This window comes from Thunnus thynnus, chromosome 9, assembly GCF_963924715.1.
Source record: "Thunnus thynnus chromosome 9, fThuThy2.1, whole genome shotgun sequence".
NCBI classification, from domain to species: domain Eukaryota; kingdom Metazoa; phylum Chordata; class Actinopteri; order Scombriformes; family Scombridae; genus Thunnus; species Thunnus thynnus.
The window spans coordinates 8,696,793-8,717,406 of record NC_089525.1 but is presented as its reverse complement, the minus strand read 5'-3'; the positions used below and the strand labels follow the sequence as shown (position 1 = coordinate 8,717,406).

Below are 20,614 nucleotides of genomic sequence, written 5' to 3'. Positions count from 1 at the left end.
CCATTGGTGGTTCTTGTTATCAAATACACAGAAATACATAAAGGCACCAATACAAAAATTCAGTTTATATACTTAAATGAAGCTGCTTTACATCAATCTGTGATGAAACTAATGAATGGCTTATTTCTGTCTATCAGCAGCAAACACAAAGCACTACAATAGATTTGTATTCTTTTAAATAAAAAGAATGAAATAGTGGAAGTTTGACAGCTGAGGGGAGATGTGCTTCCAGCTATTCACAAAGTAACAAATTGGATCTTTCATTTTGCTTCAATTGTCAGTGTGGCTATTCAAGCTGAAATATTTGCCCATTGAGTGTACTTCTCCTGAATGAAGAATGATTTCAACAATGAATATGAATGATCTGCTTTGTGTGTGTGTGCCAAACTCAACAAAGAAACTGCCATATGTTAAAGTCATATGCTAAAGATATTTTCACACTTTTCTGTCTTTTCTCCATATTGATACAGACTGGCGAACGGTATAGGTGGGAATGAAGACGATGATGAAGCCGGCGAGGAGGATGAGGGAGGGGATGAAGGGGGAACTCAAACACACTTGGACACTTTCAGCTCTAACTTTGAGACCACTGTAGAACAGGCCGACACAGAAGTGGAGGAAGAGGAGGAAGAAGTCCAGAAAGAGGGAGATGGGAGAGAAAACCAGGACAGTTTCAGCTCGGTGTTCGAACAGATTGTCGAGCAGGTTGACGTGCAGGAGGACGAAGATGAAGAAGAGGAGAGGGAGTTGGAGGAGGAGAGAGAGAAAGGTAGGGTCGACAACAAAGACGGCTTCAGCTCCACGTTTGAGCGCATCGTAGAGTCCGCCCTGCTGAGAGGCGGGACCTGCTACAGCAGCCTGGACTCTCTGGACGTGCTGTCACTCACAGATGAGACAGACAGCTGCGTCAGCTTTGAGGCACCACTGACGCCGCTCATCCAACAGAGGGCGCTGTTACAGGGCCCTGAACCTCTGGAGCTGGAGCTGGCAACTGTTGAGGAGCAAGAAGGGGCAGAGGCTGGACCAGACGCCCCAGGTGGTGATCTGGAGCGTGGAGCTGGAGCTGTGGCTGGAGTAGGAGGAAGCCCGCTGAGGACCACCATCCCAGGTAGCAGGTCAGAGTTTGTGCTGAGCCAGCCTGGACGCTGGGCCATCCCTAATGGATACCATACAGACTCCCAAGGAGCCATGGAGGGTTGTGGAGCCTTGCTCAACTCCGTCAGGTAAGGGAGAGGCCTGGTTTAGATTTTTTAATCCATTATGTTTGGATTCTTATGTAATTATATCAGTCTGGTGAAAACTGGTGCAGTTTATGTCTTTCCTTTCAGCCCTTTATTCTTTATCCTAAAAACCTTCACACAGGGTCTTTAAAATATACCTCCAAACATTTTGCAACTAATGTCAAGATTGAAATAACATCAGTTGTTCCCGGTCATGTTGTGAGGCAACTGACAGGAGTTTGGGTTTGAATAAAAGTGATTAATAGTAGGATTGGGCAATGTAACCTATCTCATCATCTGTTATTATGTTTTAGTTTTTTTATATATTGTGAATCATGTTAGAGCTGAGAGCGATTAGCAAGACAGTTTGAACGGTGATTTTTTTTAATAGTCCAAAGCAGAAAGAACTCATCAACATCAGTAACAGTCGAGGGGCATTTACATGTAATAACAATAATGTGGAAACAATGTGGAACACAAGGCTGTTGCCGTGGTGCATGCTAAACACATTTGGATGAAAACTTATCTCAGTGATGACAGATTCCAGCGTGCGTCCAGTAGCAGCCAGTCAGTGGGAGCTTTGTGTAGATATCCCACTGTAATCCTGAAATGTAATGAATACACTGTGACCTTGGCTTAACCAGCAGGTGGCGTGAGCCTGGTGAGACCCAGCTGTGAGCCCTTGAGAGGGGGCAGGGTGGTTGATTGGGGGTGTGGATGGAGTAACTGGTTGGTCTAAAGGAAGTATTTTGTCCGTACACACACACTCAGTTGATAAACAAATGCTTGTCAGTCTACCCTACCAACAAGCCAACCAACTAGCGTAAAGCACATGTAACAAATCTAGGTTTGTCTTCATATCTCTTGAAACGGAGAGAATGGAAACTATTGTGCACGGTTGGATAGATTTGTGCACTTCAGCGTGAATGCTACATTCTCACAACAGAATTAAACAGCAACAAGCAAACAAAAAGGCAGCATTTTAAAAATCAAAGTTGCAGTAGGAGAGCTTTTACATTTTTATGGAGTCAGTGGGACTGTTTAAGCAGAAATTGTTGCATTTAAAATGAAATACCCCTTTTCCCTGTTGGTAGTGACTGAGAGCATGGCAAATCCAGACAGCAAGCGTGTGAAGCAGACCTGGAGCTTAATGTATGACAGTACTCAGAATTTGTAGGACTTGTGTCGTGGTTTCATATGGGAGATTAACACTTGAGATGTATGCAGCAGTATGGAAATAAGGTATAAGGTGCTTGTCAGTATAATTACACACTTAGATGAACTGAATAGCAGCAGTGTAGCTCAAGAAAGCCAGATGATATTTATGACGATGCAGAGATTTACATTATTATCACTAATTCATCCACTCTTGCCATCATCTTCACAGACCACAACAGCTGACACTACTTTCTTACTTTTAATTACCTTAATAGCACTAAAGAGGGTTGAGGAAGACAGATGAGAGCCACTGAAGGGGGAGGTGGTAACAGGAACCATATGGGAAAAGCCATGTAACCTGAACTATGGCTATAGGCATGTTTGGTTTGCCAGTATACAATCCCAGTGACTTGTTCTCCAGCACCGCCCCCCCTCCACAGTTTCTACAGTTACAAACCGACTGGAATGCCAAATAGATGCACAGACCTCCGACATGATCTGCTCAGCTAACTGCTGGGATTTGTTCTCAGACTCTCCTGGTGCTTCCACAGCTCAGTATGAGTTATAGGATGAACCGAGGATTTTGGATGTCGGCTCTAGTTCTCTTTCCCTCTCTCTCTCTCTCTCTCTCCCACCCGTCTACAGATGTTGTCCTTCAAGCACGGACTCGCTTCCTGACCACCAGCGCCAAGCTGAATGAGCTATTGTTTATGTCATGACATCATCGTCTTCAGCTTTCCTCTACCCAGCAGGGTCTTAGCGTGTGTGTTTGTGTGGGTGTGTGTGCGTGTGGGTGTGTGTGTGCGTGTGGGTGTGTGTGTGTGTGTGGGTGTGTGTGTGTGTGTGTGGGTGTGTGTGTAAGTGAGTGATTATTGCTCTTCTATGCTAGCCAGCTTGCCAGACATTTGAGCACTTAAATCTAGAGTGGATACATCTGCTGCTCGGTTTTAAAGGGATAGTTTACATTTTAAAGACACTCACAGTATCTTATTTATCATCTACAAGTCCTTGATGTCCATTCAACTTTAGCTTTTGAAATATTAAAGGGAGGTGTCGCAAGCATTAGCAATTCTAAGTCAATGGAGGTAAATGCATTATTGTGACAAAATCACGGTTATAGCGCAGCCAAAGTTTGATTTGCTGTAACATTCTCTAAGGGAACATGCATAATTTTAAAAGTAGTGCTTTTCAGCTAAGTTGAGGTTGAAGTAGCTTGTAGCAGAATGGCTTAAAATACTATCAATTATATTATTTGACCATGCCTGACAAAGATCTTTATTAGATGGAAATGTCAAATTGAAATGTCAAATTGTACTACACACACTACATTGTGTTGATCTTTTGTCTAACTTTTGCCTAAAACTACTGTTACTGAAAGACCTTACCACTGGTGGAAGGTTTTTTTGTGTGTGAATGGACTCTTAAAGCTGATGATGAATAGGAGAACAGGCTTTTATGATTTGAAATTCTCATCTTAAAAGCTTTTTTTGATTCACAGCATCTTTAAAACAGGTTTGGGTCAAAGGAAAATAATATTAAGTTATAAACTGCCTACTGGGCTTTTATTCATCCAAATGTCTGCTATTAACATCCATTATCTCATTCATTTTACTGTTTCTCCCTTTTTCATCTCTTTTTCTTACTGTCACTCCATCTCTTTGTTTGCTCCATCTCCTGCCTCTCTATTCATTTCTCCACTTTATCCATCTTATCTCACTTTATCTCATCTCCTGTCGCCCCCCGCCGTGCTCCTCATTTCTTCTTTGCATCACCTCCTCTTCCATTTCCCCTGCAGTGCTGTCTTGCTGCTGCTTCTTATCTTCCATTCCTTTCCTCTCCTCTTCCTCCCTCCATTCTTCCCGGTGGGTAGCCACAGAATTGGCACAGTTATGCATTTTGGCACCCCGGGTGTCATGGACAACTAGTCTTTTTCACTGCAGGACAGAGCAGCTGCAAAGAAATGGATAAACATGGCAGTCAGTCAGTCAACTTGGCTGACATTTAATTGTTTTATGGGTCAGTCAGTCCATGAGATTTCCTGTCATCCAGAATTTAAAAATAATGTTTTTTTTTTGTTTTTTTTTTTGCTTCTATCTTTACTGCTATGCAATCATTTCTACGCTGCATTTCCTATGTATCACTTGTTGGCTTTGGTTGGCTATTACCTTTGCAAGCCAATCCTTTACTGGATATACTGATAAATGACGGTCGGTAGTTTACCTGCAAGACAGTGTTTGTAACTGGTGAGGGTACAGAGTACACATACAGTAAAGAGACAGAAAGTTTCTTTTCAAGTAAAAATTGGAAAGTGGTGTGAAGCAGCTGGATCACTATATGTGCCTAAAAATGCTGCAGAAATGTAGTTTTAGTGATTCATAAATCAGTTGTACAGTACACATGTCTAACATGCCCTTCATGCATGCAAAATGAATCATAATGATTTACATCGATTCATAATTTTCAAATCAATTCAGATGGCTTTGACGACTTGCATCAGTGTCTTTTTACAGTCCTAGTGCACACATTGTCCAAAATTCGGGCTTCAACTCTCATAACCGGCAGAGCTTTGATAACGCCCCAGGCGGAGAGAAGAAACCTAATCTTACCTCAGCCAAACTCTCCCTGTAGATCGTCTTCCTGCTACTACTGATTACTCTGACATCATACATGAAGGAAATAAAGTAGACAGCTGGCTACAGGGATACACAAAACACTGGCAAGTATTGCAGATGTTGTAGACAGGCCATCCAACACGTGGAAATAAGAAGTGAAGGGTTCCTTTGAAACAGTCAGTGATGCTCTAGTGCCAGCGTTTTAGTCAGCAAAGCGGCTCGTTAGTTTTCAGGCATTTCAGTCAGTTCATCACATAGTTTATTTGTCAGTCAGTTGGCAGCTAGTGTTTTAGATTAGACTGTCAATCACATTGTCACATGCTTAGTTAGTCAGTCAGTGTGTTAATTTACATGAGTTGTGGCCCTTTGTGCCCTCCGGGAATCGTCACTGAGGTTGAAGCTTAACCTTAATCCACAGATGCTGCTAAAACCACTAGGAAAACACATTCTATCTGTCTGTCTAGCAGCTTACTACTACACAGCTAGATCTACACGATGGAGCCAACCAGTTGAATGCTTATGTGATAATGTGACTTGTGTAGTTTCTGTCCATGCACACAAACAAGTACACACACATACACACACACACACACTGAGAGTGAAACGCTTAAGAGAAAGGAAACACGTGGTCATGGATACACCACTATAAACCATTATGCACAGAAACACATCAAAGCACAAACTAATATACAAATGTCATGGCATTGGAAGTATGTGTGTCTGTACTTTCATGCATGCATGCAGTATCTGTTTCTGCACATTTGCATGCATGTACCCGTGTGTGTGTACCCGTGTGAGGAAACATGCTGTGAGTGTGTGTGCGCCCCCCCCCCCCCCCCCCAGCTCGCGAGCCTACCAGATCTAAACCCAAGCAGAGCAGATAAAAGCCGGCGCAGTTGTTTCCATATCAGAGAAGCAGCTCTGCCTTGTGGTCTAATCTCTTTCATATACACTGTCAAACGCAGAAACCCACACATACATAAAAGGGACAGGGGCCAGCAGCATGCATGCGTAAACAAAAATGTGCACAATGCTCGTACATCCTAATGCTCACTCAGTGACACAGATATGGGAGCTCATCATATCTATCATTCACATTCTGAATCTACCTCTCTCTCTGTGTTTCTCTCTTACACACACACACACACACGCATCTTTCAGGATGTCACTTTGGGAATAAAACCCTTAGCGTAGTTCTATAGCGCTGCTGAAACATCCTGCAGATTATCCTTTCCTGGCTCTCACTCAGCCAGTGATATGGACACACACACACACACACAAATTCTCTTTTTCACCCTCTCACCACACTAACTGAATCATTTCAGCACCGACAGATTTATCCCCCGTCTATTTATAGCTCGACTCTATGTTTTATGACACATCTCACAGTCTTACTGTACCAATGACTGTTTTGGCGGAAGGAGGTTCTTCTTAGCACAGGCTTCTCTCCTCTGAGGCGTCTGTCAACACTTCCTATATGTGTTGAGTGGAAGTCGAGCCAGACTCTACAAAACATTTGTGACTGTTTTTTGGCATTTTCCGTTCCCCTGTTTGAATCTGTAGCTGATTTTAAGGCAGACGTTATTCTGTAGCTCAGTCTTTTACCAAACACAATCTCACACCTGACCACAATTAGTCTCACCCAGCCGAAAGAGGTCACCATTGTCCATTGTCTGCCACAAAGTATGTGTCTTGTGTTGGTGTGTGTGTGTGTGAGTGAGTGAGTGTGTGTGTGTGTGTGTGTGTGTGAGAGAGAAAGAAACCAAATTACAATATTGTTGCCAGTGCGGTGAAGTAAGAGATAACATTTAATGAGATTATTGTTATCTGGTTGAAAGTTATAGCCTTTAATAATACATAATAAAGTAATTAATAACAATGATGGCTGAATTCCATCTAGTGTCTTCAGTTTCAGGGTTCTCATATCATGCATGCTGGCTCACTGTCACATTGTCTGAATATAATGGACTATAATAGAATATAACATTATTCATGTTATTAGTAACACCTGTGCTTTTCCTGCTATGACAAGTCAAAAAGTCTGCTGTGAAAAAGGCCTGTTGAGTATTTATTTTGGGGTTCGTGAGCTAAGTGATACTGGGTTTAGTAAGATTTTCTACATGTTATATGTTTCTTGTCTTAACATCTCAGGATCATGTGGGAAATATGTTTGCTCATTTTAACAATAATAATATAATCTCTTGGAATCTTCTTTCTTTCTTTAATGTTAAAGGAAAAAAATTCAAGATACAATAATTTAGTTAGCATTACGTAATCAAATTCACATTAAGTCTGTAGATTCTACAATAGACTCTATTGTACATTTAAAAATATGTTATAATGTAATATGTTTTACGTTTGTAGACATTCATTTTTGACATCACTAGTGGATGGTAGTGGCTATAGATATTGCAGTAACAAGATTGCAATAATAAAATCACAAAACCAAACAATTTGAAATTTGAAGTTAATTCACTCCTTTCCTAAATTAGTTGAATTAATCATTAAAGAACCCCTCCCTCAATACCTCAATCAATTGCTCAATAACTTGTTAAATTCCTCAGACATCTCCTCCTTCTTCCTCATTTAAAAATACTAGTTGTGATGTCACAAATTGCGCTGGTAGGTTCACGCCTTAAACTCAGACTTTTTCACACATACATCATTCTTCACATTGAGGCTCAAACACCCAAATGAATTAAGAAGAAGAAAAACACATTTTTGAGTAGAGGGGGACTTTAAGTTACTGGGTTTGAGTCTTCCAGTGGGTTAAAGTACTGATCAAGCTCTAAAGAGGGACATTTTTTAACAGACTGCCTCTTGAAAACAACTTTACATTGATTAAGAAGAAACTAATGAACAGTCTGTCAACTTTTCCACTTTCACTCAATAAAAAGTAAGCTCAGCAATCATCTATTATATAGATTAGAAACATTTGGACTTAAAGGTGTGGTTGATTACATAATCACTATCAAGCACTTTTAACCTTTCCATTATGGATTGATGTAAATATGGTTGATGCTGTAATTAATTGTCTTGTTCGGCCTTTGGCCTTCTGTGATGAGTTTATTGGTGTCCAGGACACACCTAGATGAATCATATCTGTAAAATGTCCTCTTCTGCTTTTTGACTTTAACTTTGGTGGTATGTCCTGTCTACGGGAAGGACTCATTCTAATAGGCTGCATATGTTACTGAGGGGCACTTACATCCTGCTCCTTCAAAGGCTGACTGTTCAAAACTCAGAATCAGTTGTTCCTCTGTGTTCGCTGCCATGAGAAGATCACATCTGTGTTGCAACAGGTTTATATAAACTGCTGTCTGTGAAAACTCCATGATGTGCAAATGACAAAGGATATCCATGAGTCATGGTAGTACGCTGCTCACAAACTGACGTGTGACCAGTGTTCAGCGGCGTCTGCTTGGTCCAAAAAAAGTATTCTTTTCCCAGAGCTGACTGAATTTCTGAGTAGTTGTCGTCTGCTGACCTCGGTTTAAACCAGGTAGCAGTGAATCTGTTCATGCTGGTCTGTGCAAATACCAGTCAAACTTCCACCAGGGTTTTGTCTCTATTCTCATCTTCCATCTCATCCCACAAATGTTGTACTTTTGACCTGTCTGTCATCTGCCTTTTCTATTGTTCTTTTTTCCCACCAAATTAGAAAGAGGAAGGAGGGATTTAGATTCTGAGGTTAACATGCAGGGATGTGTCAGCTTCATAAAAATCAATATATGTGTGTGTACTCTTAACTTACTGTACATTATTTACATAAGTACATAATAACCTCTAGTCTAGTAGTCCTTAATAAAGGAAATACTGTACATTTATCCTTCTTTACATCTTTCTCTATCACACAACATCCTCATTTTACATTAAAAATAGATTATTTTTCCAAATCAGTGGTAAACTCTTGCGAAATAGGGTTCACCACTTTTAAAAAAAAGTTAAGTGGCTTTACTCTGCCTTGCATCTGTGGTTCTTGAGCCATATTGAAGCAATACACTGGAGGAATGTACAGAAATAACCACATGCAATGACTACACGCTGGAAAGCAGCCTGCTGAGTGAACTTTGAGAGTCCAAATACAGGACGTCCCGCTGGTATTGAACTGATCTGCTGGCTCACAGCCCTTCACTTTAATGCAGAGGAAGTTGTGTTGGCTGGGACACATAGAGCCATTGTAAAGCCACCACTAGGAACAGCCAATTCATCAGGAAAAGTCTCTCCAGTCAGTTTGCTCCGCCCCCAACATCCTCTCCTCTGTGGTGCGCTCAGACAGCCAAGAAACTTCAAGGAAAAACTCTAAACACGTTCACTGCCTGTTGACACCACTGGAATAACGCAACAGGCTAATTGATCTTCTCAGAGCAGGCTATAATTAGAATATATGAGCTGACTTCCGCTGAGGTACACGAAGAATCTGATTTGGCTTGGAGTTAAATAACAAACCGGGCCGATGCAGATTTTACCGACTACTGGATGATGAGGCGGACGGACCGTAGCGCGCCTTTAACCGCTGATTACCAAGATCCGAGAGACGATGTGGAAAGAGGAATATGATGTTCACTTCGACTTTTTGCTGCAGCTCCTGTAAGTTTGATATTTTCCTCAGACCTGTGAGGTTTGGAGGTTTTTTTTACGTGCGAATGGGTGGGAACATTAACATTATGCTGCGTGGCAAATGGAAATAGTGAGGTAGCTGTAGTGTAAGTTTACTGACGAAAAATCACTGTGGTACTAATATATTAATCCTTTAGGGATCAAACTATGGCTCTACATTTGGAGAGAGGTTAACGGTATTTTTCAATCTCATGTTCATGTTGTATTGCTATAGGGGATCCAAGTGTCTGCCAATCAATAGAATGAGCTTATAGAGAACAAAACATCTTTAACAATATTTCTACTTAAAATAAATAATAAAATAGATTACTATAGTTATTTTTCATTGGTCTACCATCAGATAATATAATATATTAAATGAGAACTTTTACTTGTAGTGTATTTTATTGATGCCTAATTTCTCTAAACTGACTGACTTGTACTTTGAACTGTGACCAGCATTTTTGCAAAATCAATATGAGCCGACTCTTTACCCATCATGGCCTCAGCTGATGACCCACTGCTGTCAATAATGCTCAGAAAAACAAAATGTGTAGTAATGGCTGTAGGTGCTTTTGTTTCACATTCATACAGTGAGTCGAATATTGCAAGAGTCTGGTTTTTTTGCAGAGATTGTATCTACAAGCCCCGGCAGATGACCTGGCTGACACACAAACACACATAAAGAGCTTTTCTATGTGTCTTTCTCTTGTTTGTGTATGTCAGCTAACCATCGATGAATGTAAACAAAAATGAAAGAAAACTCACAGAATTTTATAATCCCATAATTGTTGATTACCTTCATAGAAGATGCCACTTAGACCCCTACCTGCCCCCCCCCACCTCACACACACACATCCCCACCCACACACACAACTTGCATGCAGACACACCTTATAGGTGTGGGTACGGGAGCACAACCAAAGAGATTAACGTGAGTCACTGGCATGCACCATCATGCTTTTTTATCTCTCTCTGGCTGACACACACATACACACACACACACACACACACGCCCAGAGTGGTGGTTACAGTGACTATGTGTGGCCTGAGGATACAGAACTGTGCCTTTTAGATAGACAAATAGGTTTACTGTGTGCCACTTGGCCCAGAGTAGCGCCAAATATCTTGGCACAAAGGGCCTGCACTAGATATCTGACACTTCGTATTGTCTCTCTCTCACTCTTATTCTGTGTTTGTGTGTGTATTGGTTCTATTATTGCCAGACGGCATTGCATCAGGGTAGCCCGGCATCATTTTAGCCCTATGACTGATATGAGCTGTGAATGATTTATGAGGTCTCTCTGAGTCGAGTGAATTAATATGGTCAGACAAGCGAAAGCAATTTCACTGCAAACACACAGCTAGATATTGTATTGATGGTTTACCACAGACGCATTTTATTGTGAGAGTCCATTTGTGTATGTGTGTGTGTGTCTGTCTGTCTATATGTGTGTGTGTGTCTGTCTGTCTATATGTGTGTCTGTGTCTGTGTCTGTCTGTCTGTGTGTGTGTGTGTGTGGACATGTGTTTGCAGGCATTTGCATAATATGTATATACCCATCCATCCATTTTTCAATTTTAAAGCACTTGTCTGGGTCTCAAGGGAGATCTCAAGGTGATCCCAGGTTTTGGCGGGATACATAAGCGGGGTCTGCTGAGGGGTGTTGTCCCTATTGAACATGTTCAGAGTACCTCCAGAGAGAGCTGTACAGGAAGCATCTCAATCAGATCCCCAAACCACCTCAACTAGCTCCCTCTTAACACAACAACAGCGTTCCATTGGTTTCACTCCTCCCGGATATACAGGCTACCCACCCTGTCCCCGAGGACAAGCCCAGACACCCTGCAAACGAAACGAATTTCAGCCGATAGCATCTGCGATCTAATTCTGGGTGGTGATTCTCTGCCACAATTAGTTGGAGGACTTTGCTTGTCTCACCCCCTTGTGGTGGATGGGTTCATGTGTCCCCATGACCCTGGGAGCTGTGTTGTTGAGGGCAATAGCTCCTTGTAGGGTCTCCCAGTGCAAATTGGTCGAAGGTCAGGGGCATGATAAGGAGTAATCTAAAGAACCTAATGAGTCAGTCAAGACAGGGAAGTGTAACCTTGCCTGTAGCAGGGAAATCAAGGCCATTTGTAGGGGTCATCTGACAGGGTGTAGTGTGTAGTCAGCTACTGTTGGCAGCATGTGATGGCAGGGGTTTGACCCCTGGCTATGGAAATTGTTTGTTGTGTCTGTATTTATCTGTACTTATATTGTATCAGCAATAGTCTGTACTTTATGATGGCAGTTTGTGCCTCACAGCAAATTTGTGATAGGCAGCCTCTACTACTTCTTCTTCTTCTAGCACAGGACACTTGGCTTCCGCTGTATCCATGGTAACCAGCAAATCCCTTACGACAACAGTGCGTAATGTATTGAATTTGTGAGGCTAATGCAATTGGGCTGATCAGATTATGCAAAAAAACTGAATCATCTGGCAAATGCTGACGGTGCCACACAGATGCGCACACAGACAGGAAATGAGGAAATGCCATTTAGCCTGATGGAGGTGAATGTGAACTCTATCTCGAGAAATGGCAAGGAGACAGCATGGTGTTTAGGTTTGATTTGTTAATAAATACCACAACAATGTGCAGTTCATGTGTGTGTTCCTTTCTATTAAATGTTGTGCTATTTTGTATGCATGTTAGATGATTTATGTCCACTGGTTTGGTGGGATGAATGTGTTATAGACATTGTAAATAAGATGTGCAGGATGATCTTTCATTAGAAATGTCAATAAAGTTTTAAAAAAGAGGCATCACTAGTTGAAGTAACAAATCCAGTCTGAAACAATCCATCTGCACTGAGTATTTAAAGTCCAATAAAAAGGCTAATTAACTTGTCATTGATTAACTGTGCAGCAGTTTGCCATGTATACAGTGCAATACAGCTCAATATCTTACCTCAGTAAGTCATAAATAAATAAAGCAGGGCATTAATTAATACACTTCAATGATTTTTTTCCCATTGTCCTGATGACACTTGAACAGTTTTGGGAAGTGAAAGGCCTCGGCTTGATTAGACAGTTCATCAAATCCTTCAACCCTGTTGTTCAGCGACACACTGCAATTGTAGTCAGCAGTGTTGGCCTTATTCCTCTTTGTTAAGTCTCCACGTATTCTTTTCTTCTTAGTTTGAACTGAGATTTAAGCAGTTGTGTAAGCTGTTATTGATTCTGCAAACATTATTCTTACTCAAGAGCATTGCAAGTGGTTTGAAAATTCTTTCCGCTGGTGTTAAAAGAGGCTTGTAAATAACAATAGAGGGCAGTTAGTTGAAATCTAATGAAGAAGAAAAGAGCCTGGTTGGATGTTTGTTTCATAATGATCACCATAATTTATAAAGCAGTGTAGTTGAACAACTTTTCAAGACACTTCAGTTTGAGACAATGCATCAAATGTGTCAAAGTGAGAGATTATAACTTTAAAAAAGGGAATGTTGTGTTTGGGAACATCTGTCATTAATATGACAGTAATGACTATGCAAGTCATTACTGAGCAATGGAAGCTTGTGCGTGTTTGCTCTCGTGTCTTCAACTGCTTGGCAGCTGATTTGATGTTTTTCTTAACCTTAACTACTCCTGCAGGGGTATATGAGTACATTCAGTCCTCAGAAGAAACACCCTGCGTAATAGTCACGCAGTTACACCCATTCACAGCTGGGGTAGACAGCTCAGTGATAGACAAGTATGAGATAGACAGTTTACTGGTTGAGTTGCAGGTTGGGTGTTTTTTGCTTGAGGGCAGGTTGATGGGAGTTATTGAGGCCAAAGAGAACATTACTTGTTCACTACTACTTCAAGGACCTTCACAAAATAAAACTTTCCTAACTTTTAAGCTATAGTACATTTGCCTGAAATGGAGGAGGTGAAGAATAAACCTGAGGTATTAGTTTTTATATTACAGTACTTGAATTCAAATTATGTTAGTGGTCTGAGATTAGTGGAGCTTTTTGGAAGAGATTGGGGCAGGTGAAATCTGCTTCAGCTTTATAAGCAGCCTTCAGAGCCACTGCATTAAAGTAGGACATTAAGTGACAGAGAAACTGGGTCAGTGTCAAAACAAGTCATTTAAACATCATTTGACTTTTGTTTGTGTGTATGTGAACATATGTTTATGTAATTGAGTTTTATGCTCAGCAGCTCATTTTCCCCCTGTCTTGTTTTAAGTGAGTGGGCATGTAGCGATGGACATGTGTTCCATTCATTAACCTGGGCACCTGCCTGTTTGTGTGTTTGTGTGTGTGTCTGTTTTTGTGTGTATGTTCTCCTCCCCAGCGATGCAAACCTCACAGACGTGCTGTCTGACTCAGAGGAGTGCGATTTGGGCAGTCTGGAGCGTTTGGAGCGCGGCAGCACCGACACTTTGGCCAATGGCTGTCGAGCCGACTGTGAGGCCGCCAAGAGGCTGGCCAAACGCCTCTATCACCTCGAGGGCTTCAAGCGCTGTGATGTAGCCAGACACCTGGGCAAGAAGTGAGCACGCAGACACACAGTCACACACACTGGCTGATGGACTGATAAATCACCAGAAACCGAGGAAAACATGTTGACACAGCTACTTCATATTCTAACATGTACACTATGTAGACATAATGTACACACTGATCCACATAACACATAATCAGTCACATCAGCTCAAGATTACTTAAAGCTACAAAAAATATTATACAGTTGTCTAGAGGAGGCTTCTCTAATACAGTGGCATGAAGACAACATTTATATAACACATTCATTCCTCTTCAGTGCCACGTTGATGTGCTGATGCTCCGTCTTTCTGTCTCTCTGCAGTAATGAATTCAGCCAGTTGGTGGCATCAGAGTACCTGAGTTTTTTTGATTTCTCCGGCCTGTCGCTGGATCGAGCCCTGAGGTAATGCACAGTCAGCACTTTGAAGAGATGAGTGTGTGATGGTAGATGTTAGAACACGTGTGTGTGTGTGTGTATGTATATTCCTCACATTGCCTCTTCACAAGACATTAGCTTTGAGCTAATGAAGCTGTCATGTTGAGTACAGTTAGCCGGTGTAGCTGTCATGTTGCTGCCTTCAGCCCCTGGTCCTCAGCTAAGAGGCCTCATGAGTGCACTTCAGACTGGCGCCCGATTTGCATACTGTTGTTATAAAGTAACATGTCACATATGTAAGGTCCTGTGTTACTTTGGATATTGTTTGGATCTTGGTGATTCAGATTGGATTACTGTATGTCAGTTCAATCTCTCACCAGGTCTTACTAAAGTCTTACTAAAGTCAGCCATGGTAGTAGTCCATGTCTGGAAGAAACTGTTTCAACATAGTGTATAAATCTAAATTGTTTAGTCACTGTAGTTAAAGTTGGAATGAGTGGATATTTAGTGCTTTTGCTTGAAAAAAATGACTAAACTGATTAATTGATTATCAAAATATTTGTGTGTTATCTTTGTTGATTAACTAATGGATTCATAGACTAATTGTTTCAGCTGTACAACATAGTTTCACTTAAAATGTACAGTATTAAAAGTAGAATGAAGCCTGTTGATTCTAACGTACAGTTTGAAAATAAAATCCATTTATCCGCAGTTTAAAAATGTTCTCCACGTCAGAACATACACACCGAGACAGAAAGATGACACAGTCAGTCCTTATTGAGCTATACTACAGTATGCATCAATGCTTGGCCAAATTTTAGAAATCAAGCTGTTCTATGTTTCACAAATATTTCAGAGTGTTTCAGTGAAAGCTGTCAGCTGCATTCCCACGCAAATTCTATTTACTGCCGGGAGTGATGAAATCTCTGATGAAATTTTGCAGAGATGCATCACAAGGAAACATGTGACCTCCCGTTGACCTTGTCATTTATGTGTGACAGGAACTTTTTAAAGGCCTTTCCGCTTATGGGGGAAACTCAAGAGAGAGAAAGGGTGCTTGTACATTTCTCAAGACGCTTCTGCCACTGCAACCCACAAACGCCAACCTCTGAAGGTCAGAGCCATGACGATGATGATGCTGAAAAAGATGGTAATGAGGAACCGAATTGTACAAAATAACTCACTGTAAAATATCTGAATAAACTATTGCTGATTTTCATATATGATCAAACATATCTACAGTAGTGCTAAAGCTAGAGCTATTTGCATAGACCTTCAAATATGAGCGTCATAAATGTAAATACAGGAGCAGCTAAGATTATTTTAGCATGTAGGCTTTCAGTGATAACAAGGACTTTGGATTGATTTTGGATTTGTGTCTATGTTTATGATAAGGAAACGCAGAGGAGTGATATGACATTTAGCTGACCTCAGCCTTGTGTATTGTCCCATTGCAGATGGAGCCCACACATTAACCTGCGCCCTTATGCTGCTCAACACTGATCTACATGGACATGTATGTACTCTCTATGACACCAGTACTGCTGGAGTCCCAGTCCTCTAATCTTCCTGCATAGTTGGAAAACAAACCATAAACACAGGCCTTTGCTAGGAATGGCACGTCTCCATTTTCATCCTATTTTCAATCTACAGTATTTCTTTTTCCTTTCTTTGTCTCTCTCTCCTCCCCAGCCTACTTTCTGACCTGTTTCTGTCTCGCCTCTCCTCGAATAGTCTCATCTGTTCACTTTTAAACTGGAGCACTGTGGTCTGGGTCACATAACACAATCAGTATCCTAGGCCCTGTGCTTTTGCCTTTTCCTTGACCCCGCTGCTCAACTCCACTCAGTCCCTGCTAAAAACACTTGTAGTGAATATCCCTCCTGTGACTAATATTCTTTCTCTCTTTTCAATTCCTTTTCCTCCCTTTCAAATCCTTCCCCCGCTAACCACATCTGGTCCTCTGGTCTCTCTCTGCCCCTGCAGGTGGTAAGTATACTTATAGGACTAAGATGAGAGCCCTGTTCCTCATTAACATCTGTTTCTTCTTTTGTCAACATAATTTCGGTCAGACTTTCAGAATATATGTCATTTTAGACTCCTAATAAAGGGATGCACCCACAGTGATATATGCATTTTTAATCATTGTTATTCAGTGACACAAAATTTGGCTGCTATATAATAATATTGTTTACTAAGAAATGGTTGGCACATTATTTTGACTAGTATTTATTCTACTTCAAATAAGATGCAGTATTGGTTTTAGCAGTGAGAAAAAAATCTGCTCTTTTTTTTCCTGTGCAGTAATTTAGTGTATCTAAATTACAGTTCAAATTGAAACAAAGTGAACATCAGATTCATTTTAGGGTAGGCTATACAATTCCTTCTTTAAAGAACTTTAACTTAATAACTGTCTGGCATTGCATAAAAGTGTAAATTAATTTGTTATCTAAATAGTGAATAACACCATGTTATGTTTTCATGATGACAAACTGGAAACTATCGATTTTTTTGTAACAGTGTTGAGTCAAATTAGTTATAGTTCCACATCTCAGGTTACAAGCTTCAATCAGGCAGAAATTGGCACCATCACACCAATGTTTTCCTCCTCCAATGATGCTCAGGAGGTTAAACAGTGGGAAAGGTTCTGTAAGATGATACTTGATCAGCTCATATATGGAGACCCAGTATCTCTACCACTACCTGCACATCTTCAGCAGCATTACATTGCCACCCAGTGGACAGTTACACAAGGTTGGAGCTGATGAAAAGGGTCTGAAATCATCAGCTATTTTAGAGGTGTCAACTTGTATTGATACTGAGCTAAGCAAGACTCACAAATTTGGCTTCACACAAATACAGAAAAATAAATACAAAATATTTTAGAAAGGTGAAATTTTCTGTTAAACTTGAGCTGATTGTTTTGTTGTTTTTTCCTGTGTGTGTCGGTTTGTTCTCCTCTCCTCAGAACATTGGAAAGAAGATGTCATGCCAACAGTTTATCAGTAATCTAGATGGCCTCAACAATGGCAAAGACTTCCCCAAAGACTTATTAAAGGTACTGATCTGCTCCTGAGAGAGTACAGCTACCACAAAATTCCTACTGTTTTGCCATTGTGCTCTTTATTTTGTCTTAATGTCAGAATGAAGTTTTGTCTTCACATTTCAACCCTATAGTCAAATGAAAATACCTCAAAAAAGATCTTTACAATTTCTCTGTTACTGCCCTGCCAACACAGGTCCTGTATAACTCAATCAAGAATGAGAAGCTCGAGTGGGCAGTGTGAGTATGCATTTTGTGTTGATCAATAGGAAAAGTATTTGGGGTATGCAAGTTTTTTAGAAGTAAGTACACTTGAATACGTGCTGCTCAGGTTAATCTGAATGTGTGTGTGTGTTCGTGTGTGCAGTGAGGAGGAGGAGCTGAGGAAGAGTCTGTCAGAGCTAGTGGAGGAGCAGTGTGAGGGCGGGAGTAAACGTGTTGCCAGGGTAACGGACGGCAGTAACCCTTTCATCGCCATCCCCATCCTCCTTAATGCCGTCACCTACAAACACGGAGTGCTGACCCGCAAGAGCCACGCCGACATGGACGGCAAACGCAGTGAGTGACACGTACACAAACTCACACGCAGGTTTATGTTTGACTGAAGTTACCAAAATCTTTATCAGTTATTGTAAATAAAAATGTGAAAGAAAAGTTGTTTTTTTTTTTCTCTCTCTCTTCCAGCACCGAGGGGTCGCCGTGGTTGGAAGAAGTTCTATGCGGTTCTGAAGGGGATGATCTTGTATCTCCAGAAGGTACCGCATCTCGCCCTCTGCTCTGTTGCCATAGAAACACACATCCACCACGGCTGTCACTGCGGTGGTGGTGGTTGCTGCTAGCTGCTCTGCTCTGCTCTGCATGCGTGTGTGTGTGTGTGTGCTTGTGTGTATGTGTGTGCTTGAGACAGAGTGAGATAGAGAGAGCATTAAGAGAGGAAATGAGGCATTGCTACTGTGGTGCATGTTTGTCTCCCCCTGCTGGGAGGAAGGCTGCACTGACCACATGTAAGGTTAATGTGTAATCTTAATGAAATGAATTCGCTTGTACTTCTGTCATAAGCTATGTAATATTTTCACCTGATGATGTTAGTATTGATATTTGTATAAAAGAGTTATCTTTTTTTAATCTTTATATATCATTAAATCAGGACTGTACCTCAGGGTGAAGTTGCCCTTGAGTGTCCACCTCAATTTAGACATTTTCGAAATTATTAAATTGACTGAGACACGACAACTTCCAAACATATGACCTGCAATTCCTTTGTGCCTTTTTCTTTCGTTACTCACCCAGGATGAGTACAAGCCTGACGCCGACATTTCAGAGGTGGACCTGAAGAACGCAGTGCGGATCCACCACGCTTTAGCCACTCGTGCCACCGACTACAGCAAGAGAGCCAATGTACTGAAGCTCAAAACCTCAGATTGGAGAGTCTTTCTGCTGCAGGCCCCGTGAGTCACCCTAGTCAATTTTCCATTACATTAGAAAAAAAATACACTCAAAAGTACAGAAATTAAGACTAATACAGTGGATTTTTTCCCTTAATACAGATATGTTTTTAAATTTTATCACCCTTTTTCCTTTTGTGGCATTTGTCCGCAGACGGTCTTGTAATAATGTCCTGAACAAGATATGCAGGTGTTAAAACAGATACTGATGATAAATTGTCTCTATATTATGTGTCTCTTAAAGTTATTAAAGTACTTTGTAATTTGGAAATAAATTTTGTTTAATGCAAAAAGTTAGCAAAATACTTTCCCCTAGACGCTGATAATTAGACAATTAAATGGACATTCGTGATTGTGATGCTTCATTTTAATTCTCACACAATGAAATTTATTTTGCATCAACAGGATAAATCTATCCTCGTGTTGACATCAAAAATATTTCAGTGATGTGTAAAAGATTTGTCATTTTTGTATAAACTAACTTGTAAGTTGCAGAGTATGAGTCAAACTCCCTTTGAAGGTCATGCACCCTCCTCTCATCTGTTTGGAGGGTTCGTCATATTGAAGCAGTACTGTACTGCTGTGAACAGGCAACAACCAAAATAAAAGTTTAAAAAACAGATTCTTCACTAAAAAACCATGTAGATTTAAAACAATTAGACTGTCGCTCACAATGTCAAATTAATGGTTGATATGAGTCAGAAATTCTTAAATTAGCTTCTGTGAATTGGAACCATTTTCTATTGTTTTGCCATAATTTTCTGCAGCTAACTGAATGTATCCGGCCTTTTCGTTAAGACGAACCTGCGTGACTGTTGCTAAACTAGAATATATAACAAAATAAAGATAAATCAAGTAATTGTCATTCTCTGCACTCACCTGCTCTCCGTCTTTCTCTTCAGGAGTGAGGAAGAGATGATGTCTTGGATCTTCCGGATAAACCTGGTAGCAGCGCTGTTCTCCGCCCCGGCCTTCCCTGCTGCCATTGGCTCCATGAAGAAATTCTGTCGGCCCATCCTACCGTCCTCATCCACCAGACTCAAGCAGGTGAACACACATTGTTAGAAAACAGTGCAAATAAATGTCTATTTATGATTGAAATTCTAGCAGTAAGCATTTTCCCAGTACACCGAATAGTACAGCAGCGCCCACAATTCTTCCTGGTTAAAAACCTTTACACAAAGTTTACATCTCACTACATTACATTTTTATATATTCTATTTGTGTCCGCTTGCATCTGATTGGTTGTCTTGGGGGTCTTCCGGTGTCTGTCTGGGCTGTGATTGGTGCAGGAGGAGCAGCTGCTGAGTCATGAGAGCAAGCTGAAGCAGATGAGCCTGGAGCTGGAGGAGCACCGGAAAAACCTGCCTTCATCCGACCCCAAAAGCCGCGACTGGGAGGAGTACCGCCTCAAAGAGCACTACCTCACGTATGAGGTACAGTCTTTGTGATCAAGAATATGACGAATGGCCAGTTTGTAATTATAAGATTTTTTATTAGAAGCATATAAAACTCAAAAGTGATCAGTTTGTTCTCTAAAATTGAAATACTGAAAATGATAATAATTTGCAGCCTCAAAATACATATTTTTAATGTTTTTTAAGGGTCTTAAACTGTCAATCTTTACATTAATGTGTCAGTAAAG

At 40.9% G+C, this 20,614-nt stretch overlaps 1 protein-coding gene across 3 annotated transcripts in view; it reads left to right on the top strand.

The window, feature by feature from the left end:
- psd2 (pleckstrin and Sec7 domain containing 2) overlaps nucleotides 1-20,614 on the top strand; it is a 34,159-nt gene that overhangs the window by 10,285 nt on the left and 3,260 nt on the right. The window contains exons 3-14 of one of the 3 annotated variants that reach the window (XM_067598649.1): nucleotides 471-1,223; nucleotides 13,915-14,112; nucleotides 14,428-14,508; nucleotides 15,483-15,595; nucleotides 15,939-15,997; nucleotides 17,450-17,539; nucleotides 17,721-17,764; nucleotides 17,892-18,082; nucleotides 18,209-18,279; nucleotides 18,815-18,972; nucleotides 19,872-20,016; nucleotides 20,262-20,405. In XM_067598649.1, the coding sequence (XP_067454750.1) occupies nucleotides 471-1,223; nucleotides 13,915-14,112; nucleotides 14,428-14,508; nucleotides 15,483-15,595; nucleotides 15,939-15,997; nucleotides 17,450-17,539; nucleotides 17,721-17,764; nucleotides 17,892-18,082; nucleotides 18,209-18,279; nucleotides 18,815-18,972; nucleotides 19,872-20,016; nucleotides 20,262-20,405 (2,047 nt within the window). Of the gene's footprint in view, nucleotides 1-470; nucleotides 1,224-9,238; nucleotides 9,581-13,914; nucleotides 14,113-14,427; nucleotides 14,509-15,482; nucleotides 15,632-15,938; nucleotides 15,998-17,449; nucleotides 17,540-17,720; nucleotides 17,765-17,891; nucleotides 18,083-18,208; nucleotides 18,280-18,814; nucleotides 18,973-19,871; nucleotides 20,017-20,261; nucleotides 20,406-20,614 lie in introns of those variants that run through there. The other 2 variants (XM_067598647.1, XM_067598650.1) reach the window with 2 other exon arrangements.